General features: G+C 35.8%; 2 protein-coding genes across 15 annotated transcripts in view; one reads left to right on the top strand and one right to left on the bottom strand.

The window, feature by feature from the left end:
- The first annotated feature begins 2,000 nt into the window (after positions 1 to 2,000).
- Positions 2,001 to 5,350, top strand: GPR151 (G protein-coupled receptor 151). Its single transcript, XM_061423885.1, has one exon. The coding sequence runs from the start codon at positions 2,045 to 2,047 to the stop codon at positions 3,263 to 3,265; it is 1,221 nt and encodes a 406-aa protein (XP_061279869.1). The 5' UTR covers positions 2,001 to 2,044; the 3' UTR covers positions 3,266 to 5,350.
- A 976-nt stretch (positions 5,351 to 6,326) lies between these two features.
- The window catches only part of TCERG1 (transcription elongation regulator 1), a 51,743-nt gene continuing 31,094 nt past the window's right edge, over positions 6,327 to 26,975 (bottom strand). For 7 of the 14 annotated variants that reach the window (XM_061423872.1, XM_061423874.1, XM_061423875.1 and 4 more), the window contains 11 exons: positions 26,522 to 26,572; positions 25,026 to 25,161; positions 24,117 to 24,206; positions 20,811 to 20,929; positions 17,309 to 17,459; positions 12,775 to 12,939; positions 12,340 to 12,522; positions 10,742 to 10,921; positions 9,994 to 10,077; positions 8,573 to 8,673; positions 6,327 to 7,413 (listed from right to left, as the gene is read on the bottom strand). In XM_061423872.1, coding sequence (XP_061279856.1) covers positions 7,212 to 7,413; positions 8,573 to 8,673; positions 9,994 to 10,077; positions 10,742 to 10,921; positions 12,340 to 12,522; positions 12,775 to 12,939; positions 17,309 to 17,459; positions 20,811 to 20,929; positions 24,117 to 24,206; positions 25,026 to 25,161; positions 26,522 to 26,572 — 1,462 coding nt within the window. In that variant the 3' untranslated portion in view covers positions 6,327 to 7,211. Of the gene's footprint in view, positions 7,414 to 7,678; positions 7,775 to 8,572; positions 8,674 to 9,993; positions 10,078 to 10,741; positions 10,922 to 12,339; positions 12,523 to 12,774; positions 12,940 to 17,308; positions 17,460 to 20,810; positions 20,930 to 24,116; positions 24,207 to 25,025; positions 25,162 to 26,521; positions 26,573 to 26,975 lie in introns of all 14 variants that reach the window. The other 7 variants (XM_061423873.1, XM_061423876.1, XM_061423878.1 and 4 more) reach the window with 2 other exon arrangements.

The raw sequence follows: 26,975 nt of genomic DNA, 5'->3' as shown, positions 1-26,975 counted from the left end.
TTTGCAATTATTTCAAAATAAAAAGTTAGAATCAAATTTCCATGCTGTTAAAGCCTTCTCAAACTCATTTAGCTTTTTGTTTTCTGTATCTTCAGGAGCCTGACCATCTCAAGTTTATAAGCCATAATGCAAAGTAGTATATGCTTTCTGGTCCTGAGCTCATCTCTTCCACGTACATCAAGTAGAACTAGCTCTGTTGTAGCCTGTAATTCACAAGACATTCATTTGCTCTAAGTAGTACTCAGGGTGTTTCTCTGCACACCCTGCCCCCAACCATTTGCCTTCCCATATGATGGTGTGGGCCTCTTCACTCCCAAAAATGGTGCTACTGAGACTTGATATATCACTGTCCACAGCACTAACTAGAGATTACTGTGAGTTGCTGGGACAAGACGTTTACCTCCACTGTTTCATAGACACAACTACTTCCTAGAGGGAAAGGAAAACAGAAAAGATAATCAAGAACCACTGACTGCTTTCCTGATATCCATATGTTTTTATTGAGTCAATACTTGTTGAGTTCTGGGATTTCAGGGAGTTTGTTTTTGTTTTTGTTTTTGTTTTTTTTAGGGAGATTTTAAATGTCATCCTTAATTTCCAGAGAAAAACTAGTGAAAGCAGAGTTAAAACCAGAACCTAGAGGTCAGATTCTGAGCTCAGCACACTTTCCACCATATGACACTAAGCATTTCTGACTCAGCACAGAGTAGACCTCAAAATCCTTTCAATTCCACAAACTCTTCTCCATGAACAATTCCAGCTCCTCTGACCTCCTCCAGAGTATCTTTCCACTGCCTATTATAAAATTTCAAGACTGGTTCTAGAATCATTTTTTTATTTTCCCAACTTTAAAATGTCATTTTCTTTAAAATCTCTTACATGCCTTCTGCAAATAAATTATTTTTCTTTTATTTCATTTGTCTCCATAAATCCTTTAGGAATTCTAAAAGAAAATCTAATTCAACATTTGGTTGGTTTAATCACCATCACTGGTTTAAAAGTCTTCTTAGTAAGTAAACTCATTTTAATGCACTGTTCTAAAATCACCTCTAAAAAATTCACAATAGACTAAACTTAGAGTAATCCATAATTAGACTTTTTAATAGGACTTCTTACCAGCAGCTTTTTTTTTTTTTCCCCATTATCCAGTTCTGCGCATTTGATCTCAGCCAGGTGTTGATAAGGCTGAAGTGGTGGTGCTGTTTAGTCGCTAAGTCGTGTCCGGCCATGGACAATAGCCTCCAGGCTCCTCTGTTCATTGAAATTTTCCAGGCAAGAATACTGGAGCAGGTTGCTGTTTCTTTCTCCAGAGGATCTTCTGACTCAGGGACTGAACCCATGTCTCCTGCATTGGCAGATGGATTCTTTACCCGAAGTGGTGGTGAGGTTTGGGTAAAAGAAGAGGAAGCTCATTCCTGCAGCCGAAAGGGGAAGCACCAGTTCTTCCTTGAACAGTGTGGTCCCAGACTCACATCATAACATCCCTGGGAAACCTGATAGAAATGCAAGTTTGGGGGCCCTACCCCAGACCTGCTGGATCAAGCCGTGCAGGTGATTAAAGAAGTGGGTTACTCATTTGTGGTGTTGACTGTATTACAGATGGGGGTCTAGATTTAAAATCAGCTAGTTGAAAGTAATTACCTCGACTGTCTCTAGCGACCCCCCAGGAACATAACCCACTTACATGTATGTTCTCATTTATCATTGATGGGTCTATCGGGGAGTTTTTCACTCCGCTGGGCTGACAATGTTATTAGACTTGCTAATGAGCAGCAACCATGAGCTCCTGCTGCTTGTCACTCAATGCAGTCAAGGACTAGCACACACAGCAAAGAGCTTAGCAGTCAACCTTTTTCACAGTCTGCTCTCAGGGAATAAAGCAAGGGGAGGGCCCAGAGGTGTCATTGGACACTGATGATGACGTATGTATTTCCTACACCAAAGAGCCAAGGCAGACGGACAAAAAGAAGCTAACTTTTGCACGTAGGCGCTAGATGGAAGGGGGTGCACTGACAGCTGCCTGGCAGACTCCAACTCCAACACCATGAACGTGTCCTTTGCTCACCTCCACTTTGCCGGCGGGTACCTGCCCTCAGACTCCAAGGACTGGAGGACAGTAGTCCCAGCTCTCCTGGTGGCTGTCTGCCTGGTGGGTTTCATGGGGAATCTGTGTGTCATTGGCATCCTCCTCCACAGTGCTTGGAAAGGAAAGCCATCCATGATCCACTCCCTGATTCTCAACCTCAGCCTGGCTGATCTCTCTCTCCTGCTGTTTTCTGCACCTGTCCGAGCTACAGCATACTCCAGAGGTGTTTGGGATCTGGGCTGGTTTGTCTGCAAGTCCTCTGACTGGTTCATCCACACGTGCATGGCAGCCAAGAGCCTGACGATCGTTGCAGTAGCCAAGGTATGCTTCATGTATGCATGTGACCCAGCCAAACCAGTAAGTATCCACAACTGCACCATCTGGTCAGTGCTGGTGGCCATTTGGGCTGTGGCAAGCCTGCTACCCCTGCCAGAATGGTTCTTCACCACCACCAGGCATCATGCAGGTGTGGAAATGTGCCTCGTGGATGTGCCCGCTGTGGCGAGAGTGTTCACGTCAACGTTTGGTAAGCTCTACCCGCTGCTGGCATTTTGCCTCCCGTTACTCTCTGCCAGCTTTTATTTCTGGAGAGCTTATGGCCAATGTCAGAAACGAGGAACTAAAACTCAAAATCTTAGAAACCAGATGCGTTCAAAGCAACTCACAGTGATGCTGCTGAGCATTGCCATCACCTCTGCTATCCTGTGGCTCCCTGAGTGGATAGCCTGGCTGTGGACTTGGCATCTGAAGGCTGGAGGCCCAGCCCCACCACAGGGTTTTATAGCCCTGTCTCAAGTCCTCATGTTTTCCATCTCTTCAGCAAATCCTCTCATTTTTCTAGTCATGTCAGAGGAGTTCAAGGAAGGCTTGAAAGGCATATGGAAATGGATGATAACCAAAAAACATCCACCTGCTTCAGAGTCTCAGGAGACACCAGCTGGTAACTCCCAGGTCCTTCGTGACAGTATTCCATCTCTGGAATCCCCACCATCTATGTCAGAGAAAGAGAAAACTGGCTCTCCTTCCGTCAGCAAAGAGAAAGCCGAGAAGGCAGAGATTCCCATCCTCCCTGATGTCGAGCAGTTTTGGCATGACAGAGACACAGTCCCTTGTGTAGAGGACAATGACCCTATCCCCTGGGAACACGAAGATCAAGAGACAGGAGACTGTGATAAATAGTTCCAAAGCAAAATAGTGTTTACTGTATTTATTTATAATGCTTATGAGTACCACTGACATTGCCATATGAAACATAGTAGAATACCATTAGGAATTACAAAAATGCTTTGCAGTCTGCATTTGCAAAATGTACAATTTGGTTAAGCAGGACATCATATTAGAGTAACTATGTTATCATCTGGCTGTCAAAGATTTAACTGCTGTATTTAAGATGCTTCTGTCAGAAGTGATTGATTAGAAAGGCCAGCTCTTTTTTCACTTGTCCACAGGGGCTGTTTCCCTGGGTAGTCTGTAGGGCCAGCTGTGTACTGGCTGGAGTAAAGCTTATCTGTCAGAGGCTCAGTCTCCTTCCTTTTAGTTTCTTCCTGAACCTGCTAATTCTAACTTTACCTATCAAACCTTATTTCACATAACCAGAGCTCAAAATTTACTTCTAAATTTAACATGTAAATTTTAATGTTATCTTCATTTGCTTTAGAAATGTTAATTTACTTGATGAAAATCCATAATTTCCATGACTGTGTGTTGCAGAATAAGGAACATCCTTATTCTGATCCTGAGCTAATTTCAAACCATGGCTTATTTTACAGGCAAAGTCTAAGTAAATTCAGACTTTGCCTCATGCAAAAATCTGCTTCACTGATCTTTTTAAAGCACCTCAGTGAGTTTCCAGTTTCTAAGTCTGGGGATTTTAGCAGTTAACACTGAACTTAAGCAGTAAAACTAAATTTTGTGTTTCCAAATATATTATCAGTATAATTTGAGTAACAAGCATTAACCGTTAAATGTATTGCATGATGACACAAACCCAATAAAACAATTATGATACATGTCTTCCCCTATTAAATATAAAAATGATATTTATCCATGATTTTTGGCTACTCTGTAATGGAATTCTGGGATATTTTCACTGAGTTCTCTCTGGAGAAAACAAAACTACATTTAGGCTAAGCAATGGAGAAACTATAAAAACATGCTGTGGATGGAATTTCTTAATGTATAGTCTGTGGCTTTGTTTATTCTTTATAAATGGTCATAATTTACTTTTATAGACAGGGCTTTTTGCCTTGGTTCATACATTTCATTTTAAGGCTCACAAAAGCAGATTAAACTACAACAAACACAGGTATCTAAAATACTGTCTTGTGAGGCAATAGTTATATAATAGAATTACCTTCAAAACTGTGATGAACTATCTCAATTAAAGACTTGTGATCATTATCTATAGTAAATGGAGGATGTACGCTTTCACTATTTCAACTTGTAAACAAATAAACACATTATGTTTTGCTTCAGATAGTTTTGGACTTAAGCTTTGTCTTGAATGCTGCTTTCAAAATTATCATTTAGCACATGGGGGCTTTACAGGAAGGTGAGAACTTAACACTGGCACAGGTATCAGAGAGCAAGGAATCATGTATTCTTAAAAAGTTTGCTGGTAAGCACCAAATCAAAATGAAGATACTGAAACACAATGTAACTACAATAAACACAATTTAACAAGAACCTAATGGGGGCGTGTGTATGTGGTAAATTATGAGTTTAGGTATAACATACACACATTACTAATAAAGAGATAAACAAGGACTTACTGTATAGCATAGGGAATTATCTTTGTTATCTTGTAATAACCTACAGGGAAAAGAACCTGAAAAAGAATAGGTATGTGTGTGTGTGTGTGTATATATATACATATATATATATAAAACTGAATCACTGTTGTAACCTGACACTAACCTGATACTCCAAATCAATTAAAAAAAAAAAAAAAAAAACACCTAATATACAAAGTCTTGACCTGCCCCCTTAAAGAAATCTGCCTAGAAAAGTTTGATTTATACCCTATGTGATAAGTTAATTCCAAGTATTTTACAGCAAAAGTAGGAAACTAAAATAGGTATCACCAAATCATTTTCTTCAGTTTTCTACAGTGAGAAACAGAGCGTATTGAGCAAGCACACAATACTATGTGGATTTCAGAGTAACAAAATAAATATTCTAGAAAACTTTACCTTTGTAAGTCACTCTTAGTTCTATAATAGTTGTTTCTTTTGTCACACAGTTTCAGTTTCACTTCAGACTTCAGAGTCACTCAAATAGATTTATGTAAAAATCCCATCAACTACCAATTTTATAGGTTAAAATAGTAGATAATCCATTCTGGGTTTATACACACAGAAAGAGAAGTCACTCAGTCGTGTCCAACTCTTTGTGACCCCATGGACTGTAGCCTACCGTGCTTCTACATCCATGGGATTTTCCAGGCAAGAGTACTGGAGTGGGTTGCCATTTCCTTCTCCAGGGGATCTTCCTGACCCAGGGATTGAACCCAGGTCTCCTGCATTGCAGACAGAAGCTTTACCATCTGAGCCACCAGGGAAGCCAACTCTACATATAGAGTCCGCATAATTTCTGTGGCGCTTAATATATTTAAGCTAAGCACTATATCACAGGGATGTGACTGTGTTTTTGTATGTGTGTGATGCGTGTCTGGGTCTGTATGCATATAAAACAGATCTATTGCCGTCCCTTTTTAAGGTTTTGTCACCACTGTAGAAGGTGTGAGATAACAGGGAAAATAAATTATCCTATTAACATATATTTTTTCTTAAACATTTTATTTATGGTGGTGATTCAAACTAGAAATCTATGAAGGAATGAAATAGAGATCTTTCTAAACTGGAGAGGTAAAGCCAGACAGAGTAACCAGGAATCAAAGTTAAGTTTCATGGTATGATGCACTCAACACACTGAAAGGAATCCAAAAAGGCATTCATCAATATGTTAATATAGAAGATGAGAACAAGAAAACAGACAAAAATCAGCATCTTCTTGCTATGAAGCAATATGATATTGCTAAGAGACTGAGCACCAAAATGGTTCTTTACAAATTTCTTCCCTTTTATGGTACAAGTAATTTATTATATTCAAGCCTTTTAAAATGACGTGATACTCAAGATTCAAACCTTCTTTGCGCCAAATTGCATTTGCTGCTGCTTTTAAGAACAGGTTTAAAAGAAGTATTTATACATTATATAACAATAATCATATACAATCCACATATATAAAAAGGGTTGGTTTATTGTAGTTCAAATACATAAACTGAACATTCAAACATCTTAAAATTAAACTTTAGAAACAAAAAATTAACATTCAAATAGGAGTATAGTTTACAAGGAACATCCAAGAAAGGTAATTTGTTGTCTAATCCAGAATATTGATACAGATCACTTAATGGTGAATAAAATGTGTTTAACCAGCAGTCCTAGTCTGGCCAACATGTTAGTTACGACTGTGGCTCCATACCTGAGAAGAAATTACTAAATAAATCTTCTCTTAGGCTAAACAACAAGACTTGGCCTATAATTCAAAGGGGATAATCAAAGCACATAAGTGAACAAATGAAACTAAAGTATTCTTTAGAGACAAAGGTCAAAGTATGTCCATTATAATAATCTTAGCCTCTGGAAGATAAGAATTCAATTTTCAGTGTTTTTTTCTTTTACCCGCTTTAAAAAACAAAATCAAAACAAAACAAACCCTAACTTAGGTTTTTTTTTTTTTTTGGGAATCTGTGGTATTTGCATCTTGCAAGTTCAAACCACAAATGCTCTTACGTCTTGCATGTATTGTAACACTGCTAGAAAGAACATCACCAAAAGTCACTGACTTCCACATCTCATAAAAGGATGATTTTTTAGCTTCAAGATTTTAGATTTACTAGAGACAGCCTATATTTGAGTATGTAAGTCAGTCATGCCATACAAAGAAAAGCATAAATATTTCCAAAGTGTTCTCTGTTCAGAAACTGTTCACGGATGCTTCTCCTTCTGCTCATCAGATGGTTCTGCAATAGTCTGACTAATGCACATACACGTAAAAACCTGAAAACTGGCTCATGCAAGCGTTTTGAATGAACAGACACCCTGTGGAAGAGTATTCCAAATTATTTTGTTGATCGTCTTGTGGGCTCTGACGCTGTGGGAGGTGGGGGTGGACCCCGGCGATCCAGGTCATCCACATACGCCACAATCAGTTTACGCCTCTCCTCTGGCACACAGTCTAGTACTAGATACCGCTTGTCGTTCTGCAAAATTTTTTCTACGTCTTTCAGGTGCTGGTCAGATTCCTGGATTAGCTTTTTGGATCTGAAATAAGAAAAGAAGTTCAAGAATTACTTACTGCTGTTCATAGGTCTTTCAGAAATGAACTGGAAATGTCCATCTAGTTCCTAATTGTGTTTCCATTTTTTTTTTTAAAGAAAAATTTCACTGCAGTGGTCACCTTTGTAAGTCGCCTCAGCAAAGACTCCAAGGAGTGAAAGGGCCTCAGAAGCTGAATTACCCTCCCACCCCTGCTGGTGGTCCCCAGATCAGGGCTGAGGGTGGGTGGGTAACCTTGCCCGTGCTGTACCTGTTCTGTGGATGAACAGAGGACTTCAGTCTGCGGGGCTGCCAATCCCAGCATCTTTCACAAGCTTTTTCACTTTCACATCTTTCACTAAATTAACTACAAAAATGTAGAAAGAAGTCTTACTTCACATCTAATTTAAAAGCCCAAGCTGATGCAAAACATTAAGGATCCTGACCAAAAAATCCAATGACAAAATCCTAAAAACCACACCCTCAGCACTATCTATCCTCCCGTGCATACCCTTCATTAAGATGTTTCAAATTTTTCTCTTATAAGAAAAGTTGGAGCATGAAACAAAAGTTTCCTGCACACTGACTGCTAAGCGATATAAAACTGTTTTCCCGATGACAACTTGTTAGGGAGTGGGGAACTATTGGGGATGTTACAGCAAAATCTTGTTTTAAAGTGCTGATTTTATAATTTTGAAGTTTTAATTTAAAAGTATCCAGCAAACTGCTTTCATCTGAGAAAAAATGCATTTGCTGAGTTTAAATAGGATGATTTCAAGCTTTAGAATGAACACACTAAATATTTAGTCTTCAGAGGAGGAAAGATAATTGACAGTGAAAGATTTTTTTTTTAAGTCTCTTCATGAAATACAATTTTTATGTATTTGAAAATACTTCTGAAAAAGCAGTGAAGTAAAAACAAAAGAGTGTTTAAAAAATAGATGGGTGGGTAACGCAAAATAAGAATTAACATCTGGGCCCTTTCTTAAAAAAAAAAAAAAAAAGGTAAATATGGGCTGTATTCAGCCTTTGAGAAAAGTTGGCTTCTTCTTATTCCTAAAAATTAACAATGTCAACATGTGTGTGAATGCAAAGTATGCTTGGCCATCAGAGTAGGACTAGTAAAGACAATGACTGGCGATATGAAACATTTCATTGCACATACCTATATGTTATAAATTTGGTCTCTTTCAAAAGTGTCCTGAAGTCAGCTTTGGCTGTGATGTATTTGTCTCTGATGTATTCTTCAAACTCTCTTTGTTTTTTCTGCAAAAAGACAGTAAGATTAGGGGGAAAATTCCACTAATTCCAAAATTATTATCAATTATTTATTAAACTAATGACCGATAAGTCACAACATAAAATAATTCAAAAGCAGTAAGACACATTTCTGTTTATGCAACATTCATTAAAAGTAAAATCTGCAGTGTACACTTTAAAGGTAAAAAGCAAGAATAAGAAACCATATATTAGTAGCAGCTAACGTATGGTTTATGTTATAATCATATATTGGGGGCTTGCTACATGCTACACTGTGCTGAGGCTTTTATAAAATATCTCCTTTACCCTTCATCACAACTTCAGGTGGTAGACACTCTTAAAAATACAGAAATTAAGAGTTAAATGTACATTCCTAAAGACTGTATATCTTCAAGCACAAAAATAATGTGGCATAATTTATAAAGTAATACTCAGAACTTTAGTAAGCTCAACTGAGCATTTAGCTCAGTAAGAGAGCTTAGTAAGGGACCAGCAAAGACACGCAGAAACTCCGAGCTTTAAAAAGGTATGATTAATTCTAAACAATCAGAAAAGTTAAAGAAACTGACTGCATGGATCTCTCAGCTATCTGTCTACCATACTTTTCCAATCATGTATATTTTGTGGTCCATACATCTAAAATTTAATGGAGTAGGAGGGGGAAGAATATTAGATCATGGGCTTTTTGAACTCTAGACCTAAAGAAACCAACCAGGACGGATACTAATGGGAAGAAGGAAAATATGAACACCGAGGGACAAAATGGACGGGAATAAGCTACACTTTCCTTGACATCATTCACTAATTCAGACTCCTGGTGAGTTATTTTCCTACAGCGGAGTCAGAGTGTACCAGAAGAGGGCTTCTACAAGGTTCACACAGCTGAGGTTCCCCTAAGTTTCTGGGACATTAAGAACTAGAGATCATGTTATGTTTTTCTGCTAGCGTGGTTGTAAGAGTTAAGCACTTTTGGTAGCCTAGCACCAATTGCCAGCCTGAATATATCTAGTGGGACCTGACTATACAATAAATAAAAACTACAGCTTCATTAAATCTTTTAGAAGATCCCCAAACACAGGTTTAAACCCAAGGATCAGGTTTAAACTCAAGGATTAAAATTTTAAAGTTCCTCTTGTGTTGTCTTGCTAATGATATCATACAAGAAAGAAAATATAAACTTAAAACTCAAGATTTATTTCTCATACATATAAACATTATTCACTTAAAACCATCAACTTTATTTTAGTCAAGATACTAGTGCTGCTGATTAAGCACCCAATTAATATTTATAAACTGAAAGTAAATCTCAAGACAAAATTTTCTTACCCTGTCACTGGAGGAGAATTTAATGCACCGAGGATCTTCCTTAATGATTTTTTTAACTTCTTTCCACGTGGATGTTAAGGTAATCTTTGAAAGACAAGTGAATAAAAAAACAGAACTGACTTTTCTTGAGGGGTGGTACTGCAGCACATGCATACATCATATCACACAATGATCTGCAATCTCTCGTTAGGCCCAAGTGTAATGGGACCAGTGAGGGAGAGGGAGGCAGCTTTAATGCAATTTCTGTTGGCTTGCCACAAGTTATTTTCATGGCCATACTGTCAAGGTGACCTATGACAATTAACTGCAAACCCTGTATCTCCATGGGCAATATCATAACTTCTAAAGAAACCACCACCAAAAAAGAGATCAAATAGGAGCAAAACCTGCAGAGAGCACAAACTGCCAAACAAGGGGACTAAGGTACCAAACTGAAAATAGAGCAAAGGAAGGGATCTATTAAATCTATCATCAGGAAGCATCAATGTTCACACACAGATAAGAACATCTGGAATTACTAAGGGAGGACATATGAACTTGGCACTGGGAATACAAAATAAAAATGAAGTAAGTTCTAAATAGTAAGAGTACCATTTTACTTAAAAAACTCAGAGAAGAGCCATAAAACCCATGAACTTCAGTAATAGTTCTAAAAACAATGACATTAAAAATCACATCAGTGTTTTACTTATAGGAATTATTAACAAAGATTCATCCAGATTAGAGCAGAAAAGTATAAGACTCTTACTGCAGAAGTTTCATCCAAAAGTTGCCTAAAGTGCTCCCTCTTCTTTTTGGTAAGTGCTTCAATGTGTTCATTAAAAAGCTTCTCTTTCTCCTCTCTTTCCAACAAGGATCCAGATTCCCAGCGGTGATCTTTCCGTAGAGTTCTCCGAGTATCAGACCAGGACACATCTGAAGAACGTACCTAAAAACAGAGAATGCTATCTATCACCCAAGACAAACTTATTTTTTAATACTTCATCAATAAAAGACTCATTTATTTTGTTTAGGAACAATACACTTAATAAAAAAAGCTTCTGATGACTCCATCTTAGCCAAACAGTAACTGAAAATCTACTTCTTTAAAACCAGAAATCTCATCTCCTAGAGCACATCTAATCTATATAGTATGGGCTGAGAGGTAAGAAGGATAAAGAGAAGTTATCTCCCATAAACCATGGTCCCTAAGAACTTTAAGTTCCTAGGTACTTTACTGAAGATCTTACCAACTTCTAGTAGTAGAAATGGATATAAATAAGAGAGGAAATAGACTGTCTTACAGCATAAGCAGCTCACCAGACCAAAGGAAAAAAAGATTTCTTAAGGTCAAATTGGGACTTAACTATATCCTGGAAGTGACACTTGCACATAAAGCAGAAATGAACATCATTAAGAAGATAAGAGAACAGACAACGTGATAGCTCTGGCTGGGTCAGCAACCAGCAGAAAGGCATGCTTCATGGATAGCAACAGCATTACAAGTTAAGTCACACTGCTGCCAACGCTAAGAAATACTGGATGCTGAAAAGACAAAAAAAAGTAATAAAGAAGAAAGACATAAAAACATTTATTTACCAAAAAAAAACAAGTACCTAAAAACATGTCAAGTGAACACTGAGCTTGGCACTGGGAATACAAAATGAAAAAGAACTGCCAGGAGTAGCAAGGACCTTCACTCTCTTCAAGCAACAGGGAGAGTGACAAGAATCAGATGTGCCTTTTACAAAGATTTCTGTGATTGCAATAAAGAGGATGAATCTGGGGGAAGCAGAGGCAGGGAGAGAAAACAGTAAACAACTGTAACTGCGCAGGAAACAGAAAGGTCACTGAAAACCGACCAGCAGAAGCAAGGGAAGAAATCAGAGAAAGCAACAGGAGTGATGAGAGGAGCCTTGTTAAAACAAATAGTAGGAGAGACAGTGACAAGGAGGAAAAAGCAAGCAGAACAGCAGGGTGGCCTAAGGGCATTCACTGTTGGGACAAAAAACCCTACATATCTGAACAACCTGGGTAATACAGGAGGATTTTTTTTTAAGTCCCATGCAAGTGTATGATGATTTAAGATGACTTCATCAAGGACAATTTTTTAAATGCTCTGAGACTGAAAGATTATGAAATTTTACAAATACAAAACATCAAACTTCTGAAAATATTAAATAACTAGGATTTCCTATTCTATTGGTGTTAATATCAAGTACTCAATTTTAAAATACTTTATAGGTAACTTACTAAATTACAACTCTGAGTCAATTTAAAGAATATTCAAATGTCCACTAATGAGGTAATATAAAAGATTTCTAATACCCAATATTTTACAGAAAAAAGCAAAACAGTAATATATACCATATCAGACAGAAGAGCCTTGAAATTCTGGATAGCTTCTTCTCGTTTGTGCTGTTCTCTCTCTCGATCTATTTCTTTTGTTTGTTCTGAACGAGCCTTCTGAACCTCTCTCTCTCGTTCTCGAAGGCTTGCCTCAATGCGGGCTTGCCTTTCAAGCTCCTTTTCTTTTTCTGAGTCTAAATTCTGGAAAAATGAAATTACCAACTCCATTAACATATGACCCCACAGAATAACTAGTTTGCCAAATATAAGGTTTCAAACCTAGTTTTCACCAAGAATATACCTAAACACTTGTTCCAAAATTAATTACTAAAGGTTCTATTAGGAACACCAACAAGAAAAATTCTAAACCCTGAAGAAGTAGCAAATACCTTTATAATGCAATTAACAATTTTACTATTCCATGGTTACCATAAAAGTAAACACAGTGGTTACCTTGGCTATTTTTTCAATGTACTGTTTGAAGAGGTCTTCTCTCATGGATGAACTATCCACTGCTTTGTAACGTGGATCACTTTCTACTTTGTCTTTTACTTTGCTCCATCGAGACTGACTGTCCAAGTGATGATTAGATAGTAGTTCAAAGAAATCCGACTTAATCTATATTTCAAAACAGGTGTAAGGTGGGAGGAAAACAATATGCCATGAGAAATTCTTCATAAAGATTTACAACTAGAACAAAGCTCACTGACCTTAAAGATGAGAATAATTTGTTTAATACATTTAAAGTGAAATTTTAGTTAAAAAAAAAAAGTATCAGAACTGCTCTTCTATGAAATTAAAATTCAGGCTTATGAACAAATGGCAAAAATACTTCAACATCACTATGGTAAGAATATTTTTAAAAGTACATTAATACAACTGTTAAAATTAATAGAGGAATTTGCAAACAGCTGCACCCAAACAGCAAGCCTTATTACAAATCTGAAACTTACTGTCAAAAGTGTAAAAACAAAAAATAAACTTTTATATTTTGCTTTTAAAAAAGAGCAATGTTTTTACCTTTATATGTATAAGAAAACTATATAATTTCTATAATTAGTCATTTCTAAAACAAAAAACCTATATTCAGATTTCTTGCAGTTTTTAGCCATTAAACATGTATGCCTTCACCAGAATATGTGTCAATGAAATTATGTTCTTAACAAATTAAGTACCAAATTAGTAACATTATACTAAAGATATTATATATCAATCCTTTAGTGTCAACATGTGCAATACTTAGAAAGCCTCTTCCAACTTGTATTTTTTATTTTTTAATACGAGAAGAAAATAAACAAGCATTTGTTTCTATGCACTTTGAGGATCCATTTTAAAATTCAGTCTCATTTAGGTTATTGTGTATCGTTACCAGCAAAGACATCTGAGGTAGCTAAACTCATTTCAGCAGAGGATTCTGACCACGTCAAGATCCTCTCTTCCCCATAGGGATTAAATATGCTGTCTCCCCATCTGAACAAAGGAATGAGAAATTAGGAATGGAAACAGAATTTCTGTGGGGGCACAAAATAAAATGAATCATTCCTTAGGTCTATTTCAACCCTCACTTCTCCCTGTAACTTCGTTTCTCCTAAAAGAGGATTAAAAGGGAGGTGGATGTCCTCTTTGGCAAACACTTGTAAGGTTATAAGAAACAGAGCTTCTGTATTAGAGAATTTTCTAAAAGATAAGAACTATTCAGTGAATTTCTCCACTCATGGAACTCTGATCTTGACTTTGTTTTAATAAGAAACAACTCATAAACCCAGGATTTCTAGATAGCAACTTGATGTAATAGCAATGTAACAATTTTTATGTTCATTTATCTACTTTGTATATGACACAATGAACACTAAATTCCCAGAAGGCAAAATTTATGTTAATAAAATAGCTAAGCTGCATCAAATAAGAATCCTTCTAAACTATAAAATGACAAGCATCTTACCAACTAAGCTGTTAAGTTAAGGGAGAAATAGTCTCCTCAGTCAAGTGCACTGTAACAAAAATTGTTTAGCAGATAATTTGAAAGAGAGGGAAGAGAGAAAAATGCCAACTTTACAAAAGGATTAACCCCATTATATGCAACTTCAAATCTGTTGTTCCAAAAAATAAATTATTTGAAATACTAATAAAAATTGATTAAAATAATAATAATAAAATTATTATCAAACAAACAAAAACTCAAGGGTAGCTACTCTGGTAAACAAAACCACCCAGTACAAGTTTTAGGGGCATTTCTTAAATAAAACTACCCATGAAAGCTACATGAAAATGATGACTGCACTCTAGTCTGAAAATCCCAATTAAAGAGAAAAAAAGTATTTCACCAAAAGTCAGTATCATTCATGAGTTTTGACTCAGCAAGTAAATTACCTTTCAATTACTACTATTCAGCTATTGACTCAATTATCTGTTACAAAGCCAGTTAGAAATCATAAGAACAAAGAAATTCCAATGTATCAGTTTACTATTCACTCATACACAGTTAAAATGCAATTAAAAAATGTACTTCAGGACTTCGCTGGTGGTCCAGTGGTAAGGAATCCTCCTGCTAATGCAAGGAATATGGGTTTGATCCCAGGCCTGGGAAGATTCCACATGATGTGGGACAAGGAAGCCTGCGAGGAGCAACTGTCAATCCCATGTACCCTAGAGCCTTTGCTCTGCAAGAGAAACCACTGCAACAAAAAGCCCACGTGCCACAACTAGAGTAGCCCTCACTTGCTGAGTCTAGAGAAAGCCCGTGTGCAGCAACAAAGATCCAGCACAGACAAAAGTAAATAAATACTAAAAAAGATTTTTAATGTACTGCCAATATACTTCATAAGAATATACAGCAGCAGTCATGAAGAGATAAAACTTCATTAGCCAGATACTTCTCAAATTAGAATATAATACATTTAAACCTCTACTTTCAATACCTAGTTAGTAATTGACTTTGCATTCTTTAAATTGGCTAAGAAAAGTTTCACTTTAGTAATTTCCTATTTTTCCCCCAAAATGTAATAGTACAAGGCTAAACCTTTAGAGAATTCAAATTTTACAATCAAAAGAAAACAAAGCTGAATAATTAAGTTTATTTAGATGTTTTTGCTAAGTCGCGTCAGTCGTGTCCGACTCTGTGCAACCCCATAGACGGCAGCCCACCAGGCCCCACCGACCCTGGGATTCTCCAGGCAAGAACACTGGAGTGGGTTGCCATTTCCTTCCCCAATGCATGAAAGTGAAAAGTGAAAGTGAAATTGCTCAGTCGTGTCCGACTCTTAGCGACCCCTTGGACTGCAGCCTACCAGGCTCCTCCATCCATGGGATTTTCCAAGCAAGAGTACTGGAGTGGGGTGCCATCACCTTCTCCAGATGTAATGTTTATTTAATGTCTTATTTTAATTAACACATTCTGGACACAACTCTCACTACTTTATAAGAAAAAAGATCCCCCCCTCTCCAAAAGTAATGTACCAGAACCACATAAGGCTAAAAGCACCACACAAGTGTAACGAAGTGTTGCTTATTGTGTGTCCAACTCTGTGCGATCCCATGGACTGCAGCCCGCCAGGTTCCTCTGTTCATGGAATTCTCCAGGCAAGAATACTGGAGTGGATAGTCATTCCCTTCTCCAGGAAATCTTCCCAACCCAGGGACTGAACCCAAGTCTCCTGCACTACAGGCAGATTCTTTACCATCTGAGCCACCAGGGAGATGCCAATTCTTTCCTCATCAGAGAATTACATTATCAGTAACTGAACAGCTGTCAGACCAAACCGACTGACAGGCCACACAGCACAAAACTGTAAAGTCTATTCACTTGTTATAAAACAATACATTAAATAGCTATCAAAAAACATGCTTAGAGAAAGAGTATCAGTTATAAATGCAAAAACATTCAATTTGTTTAAAAGCAATCATATGATATCAGGAAGTTCTTACTAAAAGTCAATTGTAGCAAACAATTCATTGACATGATTCTAATTCAACAGACAAAATGCTTAAGTAAAACTCAATCTTCCTCTGAGAAGCACCATCATTTACTCCCAAAAAAGTTAATAGTGAAATGATTCTGGAAAAATCTACCATGAAGCATAATAAATCACACAATCAGGAAATTTCAATTATTTCTGACAAAAGTTATTTCACTTAATACTGTTGTTATTGTTCAATTAAAGAGGCTTCTTTTCAACAAGAGTGGTATTTCCACAACAACATTTCTTAATAGAATTTGAAATATTTTAACTCTCTGGAATAAGAGGCAATTTTAAATGTCAAGAATAATAAAGCTTTAGAGGCTCTTTTTCTCCATTCAAAAGCACACAGCGTCACTGAGGAGAGGCTGCATGTTTTGATGGTTCACGCACCACTGGTGCCACCTCCCTACTAGTGTGCCTCCCCAGTGGTGTGCTCCTCTTCATTTGTGACACTGCTATCAAATGACATTTGGAATTCATTAATCTTTAATAGCTGACCTTTAATTCTGATAAGCAATAATTCATATGTAAGGTATGTTTACTAAAAGATTAGAAAGTCACTAAAATGCTATCTTTTAGAGGGCAAAAAAAATATAAAGATGCTTTTTGAAAAATTTAAATGTTACTGCCTATGAAGAACCTTGAAATGTTAGCAGGCAAGCACCAGTGAACGGCCTAATAACCAGTTCTGGATTTAATGGGCATCTTAGAATTAATAAAATACAAAGGAAATCTATGCAGTTTAGTGACATTACTAACTGTGCATTATGGAAGCAGTGAAACACACACATATAAACAACTGTAAAAGTTAACTTTAAAAGCTAGACAGTAAATATGGATCTTGTTATTGGGTTGGCCAAAAAGTTTGTTTGGGTTTTTCCATACATACAATGCTACAGAAAAACCAGATGAACCTTTTAGCCAACTTAATATTTATGCCCATGAATGAGATTAGAAACAGCACCAGGTTAGTCCCTTCCCATTCATACTCCCATTAACCACACCACTGGAACTAAAAACCTTCTTACCTTCTCACCTCTCGTCTTCGAATCTTCTTTCTCTTTCTTCCTTGCAGCTGCCACAAATTCATTAAACAAGGCTTCTCGATCTTTCATCTTTTCAATTGCTTTAAATCTTGAATCTTTAGCATGCTTGGCTGCAAATTCACTAAATGTAACTCTGCAACAAAATGGCAAGTGTGCTAACTTTGGTAGAGCTATTTCTACTTAAAGAAAGGAACAGATGATATCATCTTCCCATTAAGAGTATGTGCCAACAAGACAATGAGTCCCAACACCTACCAACAGAAAGGAGTAAAAGGGCTAAAGAGTGAAAACGTGGTTAGAGATTTGTATTACTATCAGCATGATGTTAGGGGGACAGACATCGGAGAGCAAAAAATCTGTGTATTTCAAGAAACATCAGAGTTCATTTAGTTCCACTCTAAGATGAGACTGAGTAACTCTTCCTGAATTAGCTCTCCCTCCAAAAGCAACTATAAAACCAGACAAAATATATGAGGCAATTGATTTCAAGTACTGGACAACAGGTAGAGTAAAACTGTAAGAAGCCCCACGGCCCTCTGCCTCAGGACAATTTCCCAAAATGCAAACAGCTAGAGTCCAAAAAGAGTACAGTGATCCGCACGAGCTAGAAGTAGCAAAGATCAGAGTTGGGGGTGCTAAAAAAAATGGCAGAGGAAGAAGCTGTAGAAAGAAGGTACCCCAGAAAAATACCATTTAGAAATTCCCCATGAGTAAGTAGACAGCCAAGACCAAGCTATAAAACAGCAGAAAAACTACTCTGTGTACCAAACTGCTACATACTTAAGAGCAAAAAAGAGACACTAGACACTAAGAAGTGCTGGAAAAAGAACAATATGAAGACAACAAAACCCACAAAAGATCCACAGGGAGACAAAGCTGGAAGTTTGACAAAAACAATTCCCACTTTCTGAGATTGACAGTAACAGCATAAAATCAAACCTAAAAGTAAAGTGATCAGCCTGTAACTGAACTGCCTGCTAAAACAAGAATCCACACTCTTGAGAGGAAGGTAACAGTCTCTACCTATTATTCCAAAATTTTCAATATTCAATTAAAACTCACAACACATACAAAGAAACGTGATTCACAGGAGGGGGGGAAACTTTAAGCAACAGAAAGAAACCCAAGATACATAGATGTTGTTTGAGGTATAGACAAATCTTTTAAACTACTATAATTATATTGGAAGAATTAAATAAAAATATGTTCGAAGAATTTAAAACATGATCTTAATGGATGAACAATTATGTAGCTTCAGCAGAGATATGGAAAATCAAGTCTATGAGGGACAATGAAACTAAGTATTAAAGAAGTTTTTCCATGAATAAAAGAAGCATTTCTAAAGCTTTCATGTATTTGGATATGTTTCAATATCTGAAGCTTTTCACCTTATTATATATAGTAAGAATTCAAATGCTCCCCATGTTTAGCTTATTTTTGGAGGTGAAAAATAAAACTTACTTTTCCCTTTAAAAACAATCTATATCAATACAAAAATAAAACACTTTATCTCATGTATTAAAACAAAGATTAAGTCCAATAAATCTATTTTCTTAGGTACCCTACTTTATAATTTTAAGACAAAGTATTACTATGATTAAAGAACAAACTTCTTAAAAATGTAAAATCAATGAAGTGAGAATTCAATTATTTAATACATATTTCTACTACTTAAAATAGGTTTAAAAAAAAAGGTAGTAAATTTTTTTTTTATCAGAACAGACTAAAATGAAGTTTTAGCATTAGATTCCATAAAGATGTTTTCATATGACTCATCTTTTAACTCCAAAAATGCTATTGCAAAGGATTTATAATAGCATTTTGCTACATACTTTATAACAAACATGGCATAAAAGTTCTTTACAGAAAAGAGTTAGGTGGATAGTTTTTGGTGATAATGGATGAGAAAGAGTAATAATGACTCAAAGTTAACCATAGGAAGTACACCTGAAATTTCCAACAAAAAAGACAAAAGACATAGAAAAAAAAGGCACTAAAGTTAGGTAATTCTTCCCAGTCATTCCTTCCCTTGGAATAAACTCCAGTGCTTTAGAGTTCTGTGCTTGTGGTCTTTTCCCAATTCAAAGGAAGTCTATGGATGGTATTTTCTCAACTTTAGTAAGTTTTTCCTCTTTGTTTCCTACTTACTAAAATGGGTCCTAATCTCTATGCCAGTGTCAAATGCATCAATTTAGCAATACAGCCCAATGCCCCAAGTGCTAAGACTTCAAGTTCTGTGCCTGATGGCTTTACTTTCTGATATAACCTGCATAGTAAAAATCACTCAAACAATTTTATCTGCCCCAAAACAATATTAGTAGGGTACTGTGATACAGCAAGATTTAACTTTTCAAATCTACAACAGAGAAATCTCATTGGAGTCTCAATTATTCCCAGATCCATAAAGGGTTTTTATGGATATATTTTGCTGAATCATTTGGAAGTAACCTGTAGACATCATGAAATTCCATCAATAAATATTTCAGCATGCATCTCCTGAGAGTAAATCCTTTTTCTACCATAATTACAATATCCAAGAAAATTACTAATCTCTAATATATAATACCACTTCAACTACCTTCCAAAAAATATTTTATAACAGTCACAACTACACGGACCCATGAATTTCTACTCTTTTGATTAAGAAAAAAGCCCAAGATCTCCTGGAGAGTCTGAAACTCTATTACCCTTAAACAGTACCATTTAACCCAGAGATTCCATGATTCTACCCCATAGTTCAGAAATTCTCCATATTCTGGGATATTCATAGCAATTTAAAATACTGGAATCTAGTTGAAATTCCACATCCACTCAGTCAAGTGACCTAATGTGTATAAAGCTTACTTTCGTTATTTCTAAAATAGATAGGATATGAGGACCTAAATCATATTGGCTGTTTTGAAGATTTAACGTGGTAATACACACATACATATGCAAGTTACTTTAACAGCATATATGTATAAGTTCATATATCTAAAATATCCAATAATTGATGATGGTATTATAATCCTAAGCACATAAGTTTAAAATGTCTCCTTTTCTTCAGCCATCATATATATTCAATATATATTAACAATCAATTAAAAGTGTTGAACAATCATCAACACATTTAGAAATTTTTAAAATGATCCTACATTATTTCAATTCAATCAAAATAATGTCCCTGCTCTGCAATTTATTATGTGTAAATCTTTAAGAAGACAGTAGATTTTTAATCATTTACTAGTTTCAGAGAAAGAAACTTATTCTCAAAGAGAATCTTTTAAAACAAGGTACTTTCTTCAAAACCAGTGCCTCAGGAACCAGTACCAGGAATCCTCCAAAGAAACTGTATTAAGAAAGAAGATTCTTGGAAAGCCAGAAATCAATAATCAAACAAGAAGCTTTTCATGTCCCCAAATACAAAAGATATATACATATATTTTAACTGATCTAGGAGAAAATACATACATGCTTTGATATTTGACAGTAATAAACCATATACCTCGGATTAAATTTTGCTTCCTCCATCATTTTTTTGAAATCCTCCTTGGCTTGCATTATTTTGTTTTTCTTTTCCCTGCGTTCTTCCTCTGCCCTGGTCTTTACATACTGATCAAATACCTATTACAAAAAAAACACAAATTGATGTCAGTCTTTCATACTGGTACTCTAAATACCAAACTATAGAATCTATGGAAAAAAAATGCTATGTCAATATCTGTCCCCAAATAGGAAAAATATATTAATTACAGGTAACTCAATTATATGCCAATGATCTATAGCAAATCTCAACTTTAAAGCTTCAATTGACAGAATTATACAACCATACAAGTCTTGTGTTTAGGCTTCCAGAATTAAAAAGTTAAAAGCCCTTTTCCCTGTCTACAAACTGAGTACAGGTTTATTTTTAAAATTTTAAGCAATATAAACAGTTAAAGAGAAATCACAGTCTTCACAAATCCCTTTTAGAAAAAACATTAACAATATGGATGGAATCTACACTGGAATTTTATTTCTGTGCTTCTCTTTAAGATATAATTATTTTCACCAAAATATAATCATGCATACATATATATATGTATGTATATACATAGAATACATATATTCTATGTATTTTTCTCCATTTAATAATGTACAGTCAAGATTATGAACTGAACATACATATCTATTTCCTGCTTTCTTGAAACAATAAAATGACGATAGAGGATCTCCTTTTTAAAGTTACAAATCAATAAGAACAGAGAAATGGGGGAAAAGAAACAGCAACTCTGGGAACTTGGAAAGCATATGGAAGAAAAAAAGAAAAGCACATAGAGAGGCAATAAAGGATTTGGCAGACAAGAGAAAGCTGACTCTAAACCAGCAGTCAGGAAACCAAGAAACCAGTTTTTAAAATCAGAGACTCCTTCACTAGCTCGAGAATTGACAGCACCAGACACCCATGAAGTAAGGACACAGTACAGCTATAACAAAGATTTTGAAAAAGCAGTTTAATCACTAGATCCCCCTTGCCAACTTTATGTATCTGGGGCACTTTTGAAACTCAGTAAAAGGCAAGGAGTGATTTTAGAAAGCAAGGGTTAGCAAATCACAATCTGTTGGCCAAATCTGGCCTGCTGCCTGTTTCTATACAGAAGAGTTCTGATATTTTTAAAGGTGGGGGAAAAATTGAAAACTTAATTACACATAAAATTAAATGAAATTCAAATTTCAGTGTCTACTCATTCCTTTACATAAATCTACAGGTGTTCTCACATTACAACAGCAGAGTTACCAATTATGACAGAGACCACATAGCCCACAAAACCTAAAGTATTTATTATCTAATCCTTTATGTTAAAATTTTGCTGACCCTTCCTCTAAAAGGCAAAATCGTCTCTGGACTGCGAGAACATAAATTAGGATTGAGGCGTACTAGATTGAGAAAACATACGTTATCAAGACACAGTCCTTATCCAGGATCTCACCAGCTTAAAAATGACCTGCTCTAGAGGATCTCAATAAACCAGCTGAAATCATCCCACAGAAAGGCAGTTTTCAACCTCAGCACTGACCAGACCATGTTCAGAAGCATCTCTGGCCAACAGATGCCAGCAGCCCTCCCTCACTGGGGCAAACTAAGATGTCCTCCAGTGTTAAAAAAAACCCTGGTTGAGAACCACTGTTCTACAGTAAAGCCAAAACTCATAAGAGCCCACCCAGATGCTAAGAGAGCCCAAAGAGCATTTTAGTGCCTTGTTCTTAAACATTAGCAGTCAGGGTCTACAAAGACATCTAAGCAAACTCTCAAACATGAAAGTCCCCAGGTTGTGGTAGGAAAAGACAGATGGTAAAATAATTTTAGATGAGAGTTCTGAGTGCTACTGAGAGTAATGAAGGCAAAGAGGTTAATCAGAAGGCATCTGGGCAAGTATCTGAACATAAATGATTTAGTAAGCTATGCCAACACCTGGGGGAAGAACACTCCAGGAAGAGGGACTAGTAAGCATCAGAATATTCCAGTACTGGCCAAGGCATATCAGTGTCAGTGAATAAATGAACATAAGAGTCTTGAGAAGTATGCAGATATGAGTATATAGAGAATCTTACAGCCATGAAAATTTTATTCTAACTAAAACAGTAAGCAGTGCACATTTTTCAAGCAACAGAATACTGCCTTAATTTGTCATTTAAATTTTAAGATTAGTCTGGCTGCTGTGTGGAATAAGAACTTGACTACAGAGGACAGAAAGAATGGAGGAGGCAAGGAGTTCAGTTAGGCACCACAATCAGAGTATTTTGAATTAGGGTTTAGTGAGGGAAATGGTAAATAAGAGGTTGGATTTAGAAAAGGTTTTGGAGGTAGATCGTGCTGATAAGACTTGAAATGCACAGTGGGGAAAACTAAAAAATCAAGGCTAATTTACAGGTTCTGATAGGGCCATCAAATGAGTGAAAATGAGACCATCACACACAAAGCGTTTAAAATAAAAAAGACTACTGTGCATGAAATACAGGTGTAAATACATATGGAAAGTCATGTCTTCCTGTTTCAAGTCTCAAATACATTTCTGACATAGTGTAAACTTCCTCTTTTCATAAAAAGTCTATGATTAGACCTAAATTATTTCAACCATTAAATTATAAATATGGAAGATGAACACTACTTCTACCAAATGCAATTGTGTACCTCAACAGCACTATAGCAAATGGTTCAACATACTCAATGTTTTACACAGATCAGTGTCAGGGTGGTCCAGGTAATTCAGAAAAGTTCGCAGTGTGCAATACTTTAGAGGAAGCATTCACCATGAAATATATATCACTGAATCACAATGGGAATAAACAGCAGCTCAGTAATAAGGCAACTCTAGTTCTTATAATTCTAGTTCAGTAGAGACCTGAAGTACCCATTAAGTTAATTATGAAAAGACATCCTAACAGCTGCCACTTAACAGATGTATATGTAGAGCGTGTGAGATAAAACATGCTGAATCTTGTCTATCTACAATACAGACATATATATGTATACACTGACACATAATAATTGGGAAGGGTCAAACACTGGAACTATCAGTTTGTAAGAATTGCCCAGTAAAAATTAATAAATGTACATGAGCTGATTTTGAAACCTTTGTGTAACATCAGTATATATGAAACGTAAGGACAAAATGTTCATGAGGCAAAAGCCATGTCCATAATGGCAAAAATATCCAAGTATTTCTGAGGCAGAAATGTCTACACAGAGGGTCACTAAGGTATGAAACGGTTCAATTTAAAAGTTATGCTGGCAAGGGATATACATTTCTTACTGTTATTTTCATTTTACCTGTTTTCTCTCTTTAGGATTGAGCAATAAGTACCGAGGATCAAAAACTATCTTGTGCAACTCCTTCTCCCATGTTGAAAAAGCAGACACCTTTAAAATAAAAAAATGTATTGCCTCATAAATTAAGTTGGCTCTAAAAACTGAAAGGTCATACAATTTTTGCTTGAAATCTATGGGACGTCTACTTAAAAAGGACACATAATAAAAACCATACTGCAGTTTCCATCACTAATAAATGACAAGCAGTGGGAGGCTAGGCAAAAGCAAATTTCCACACTAATTGGCTCTGAACATTTCTATATTATATAGAAGTAACACACTTAATTACTCATTAAAATAACTACTACTGTGTGACATTTTAAAAATCAGTACATCAGAAAAAGCCTTGAAGATTTGCATTTTGATTTCCCAAGCTTGCTCTAATCTTGTGAACAATGTTGTGATGTAAAGTTGAACAATTTTACTTACTCAAATGAATCTGTGAATATAATCAAAAGGTTGAAATCCCTTCTCAATTAAGCTTCATTAATAGTAATATCATAAAGTACCAGTACTCCTTTAACCAAAAGCCATTCTGTAGATATTAAAAGAATCACATTTACCTTACCTATCCCGAGTAGTCCGTCATTCTGTAATGTTAATACTCGTCATATTACTCACCAAAATTTAATGACCCAATAAATGTTAAATGTTATTTGTACTTAAAAGGATAATAAAATGGCATTTAGTTAAAACATAATATAATTAGCCAAGAAAATGGCTATCTGAAAAAGAGCACAGTGATTTGACAGGCTTCCCTTATCCCGCCCCCACGACATGAGCACTAACCTTAGATTTGACCTTTTAGCAAGACATATTTATATTACTTATACAAAACAGAAATATCTCCCCCAAAGATTGTTTTCTGACCCCTCTCTCTAGCAGCATGTCCTTGAACTGCTTCATTCGGGCCTCCAGAGGGACAATGGCCCTTTCTCGGGCAGCTTTAATTTCAGCTTCCATGGCAGCTTCTTTCTCTGAATCAATGTCTTTATTATCGTCTCTCCTATAAAAAAGAAAATGCAGGCATCAACTGACAAAATATTAATATATAATCTTACTAAAATCTTAAAATCACTGGAATATTCAAGACTCACTACTGAGCAGAATATTTTTGGCAAAAACAAATTATACTGAGCTTTTCAAATCAACTCTAAGGGATAAGCAACTTTCATTATAATAATAAAGTTACAATGAGCTTCTAACGATGTTACAGTGGCTACATTGTTAGGAAAGAAAAATACCTTTAATATGCTGTCTCTCCCTGATACTACTTGATACACAAAATAAACGACCTTACTTAAAAACAAAACTTATCCAATAATGCAATAAACTCTAAGTGTTAGAATCAAACAGCATAGAATATAATTTTTAGTTTTTGAAATGATATAGGAAAAACAGTATTTTCCAAAATGCTTTTACATTATAAATGCATACGATTTTTAATCTAACAAAAATTGGTAAAAGTCTTACTAATCTCAAATATTTATTTTGAAAATAAAATATCTGCAGATTTGGCCAAGTGGATTATGTGAGATATATACCTTACCTACCTGACATTTTTTTTACTCACTTTCTGGGTGATAAGTTGAGATTTAAGTTGAAGGACAGGTCCCAGAGAGCAACATAGGCCCCGGAGTAGTTAGGTGGAATTAGAACTGTTCATCAATGACTAAACTACTTCTTGTTTCTCCAAAAATGCACCTCAGGGCTAAGGGCAACCCTGCTGTTGTACAGTACTCAGGTGAGATTGTGAACATGAAATTAAGTCACCTCTCAAACATCTGCCCTATGAAGAAGGCCCATTCATGTGAATAATCAAAAAAAGTAATTCAGTAATATTCAGGTATGTTAAAGCAGATCTTCCATCTTAAATTCGATCTGCTTTGTATACAAATAAAATTGGTTCATATTTCCTGCATAAACTTAAGGGAATTAGAAAAACAGAACATTAGGAAATTCAAAATCATGCTATATAGGGAAATGAAGGTAGCCCAGGAGATTTAAATGGAACTAAGGCTACCCCACAAATATGGTGAGAGGTATTTAGCAATTTAGGGAATGAATCAAAAATAGAAGATATAATCCGTGACCTGCAGGAACTTAGCGAGATAGTCTGTGACCTAAGATATGCACAAAACAAACAGGTAAAAGCAATTTGCCAAACAATATACCCTCTTATAATAATTTATTTAAGAACTATTTATATAAAGAGTTAAAAGACAAGAAATACAACTAATGAAAACAAATAACCTTTACAGAATTATACTAAATGAAAATGTCACAATACAAACTATCACTATCTATCTCAATAAAAGAAATAAAAGAAAAACTAAGCCAGGAAAAACAGGCTTTTAGCTTTGTACCTAAATAGAGAAGCTCGGGCAATCCACATAAAGGACTTCTTTGACATTCTCCTGATAAAAGCAGTTAAAAACCTTACAGAGTTGTCTATAAGAACAAACAATTAAAAACAACCTAAAAGTTTAACATTGTAGGAACATCCAAAATCATGGTACATAAACAGAATGAATACAGTCATTTATAATAATTAACACAAATTCTTATTAGAACACAAATTCAGTTGATTACAACTAATAAAAAATACATTTGGTCAAGAACTAAAAAGTCAACTGTAAAATTTCAAACAGCTGTTGTTACTGTGGTCAATTATGAGTCACACTTTAATATCTTAATTTCTTTAACACTGTTGCCAATAAAGAAACTTTTTTTAAAAAAGAAACACCCTTAACAGGGGTTGTCTTACTGATTTCTTTGCCATAATTTGGCTGCATTCAATCTGTCCTCAGATAAGGACTA

Source organism: Bos javanicus, chromosome 7, assembly GCF_032452875.1.
Source record: "Bos javanicus breed banteng chromosome 7, ARS-OSU_banteng_1.0, whole genome shotgun sequence".
NCBI lineage: Eukaryota > Metazoa > Chordata > Mammalia > Artiodactyla > Bovidae > Bos > Bos javanicus.
This window is presented reverse-complemented; position numbering and strand designations above follow the sequence as displayed.

What these genes read in the sequence shown, in the direction of transcription:
- GPR151 (XM_061423885.1), top strand. Translation starts at nt 2,045, where the DNA reads ATGAACGTGTCCTTTGCTCACCTCCACTTTGCCGGCGGGTACCTGCCC.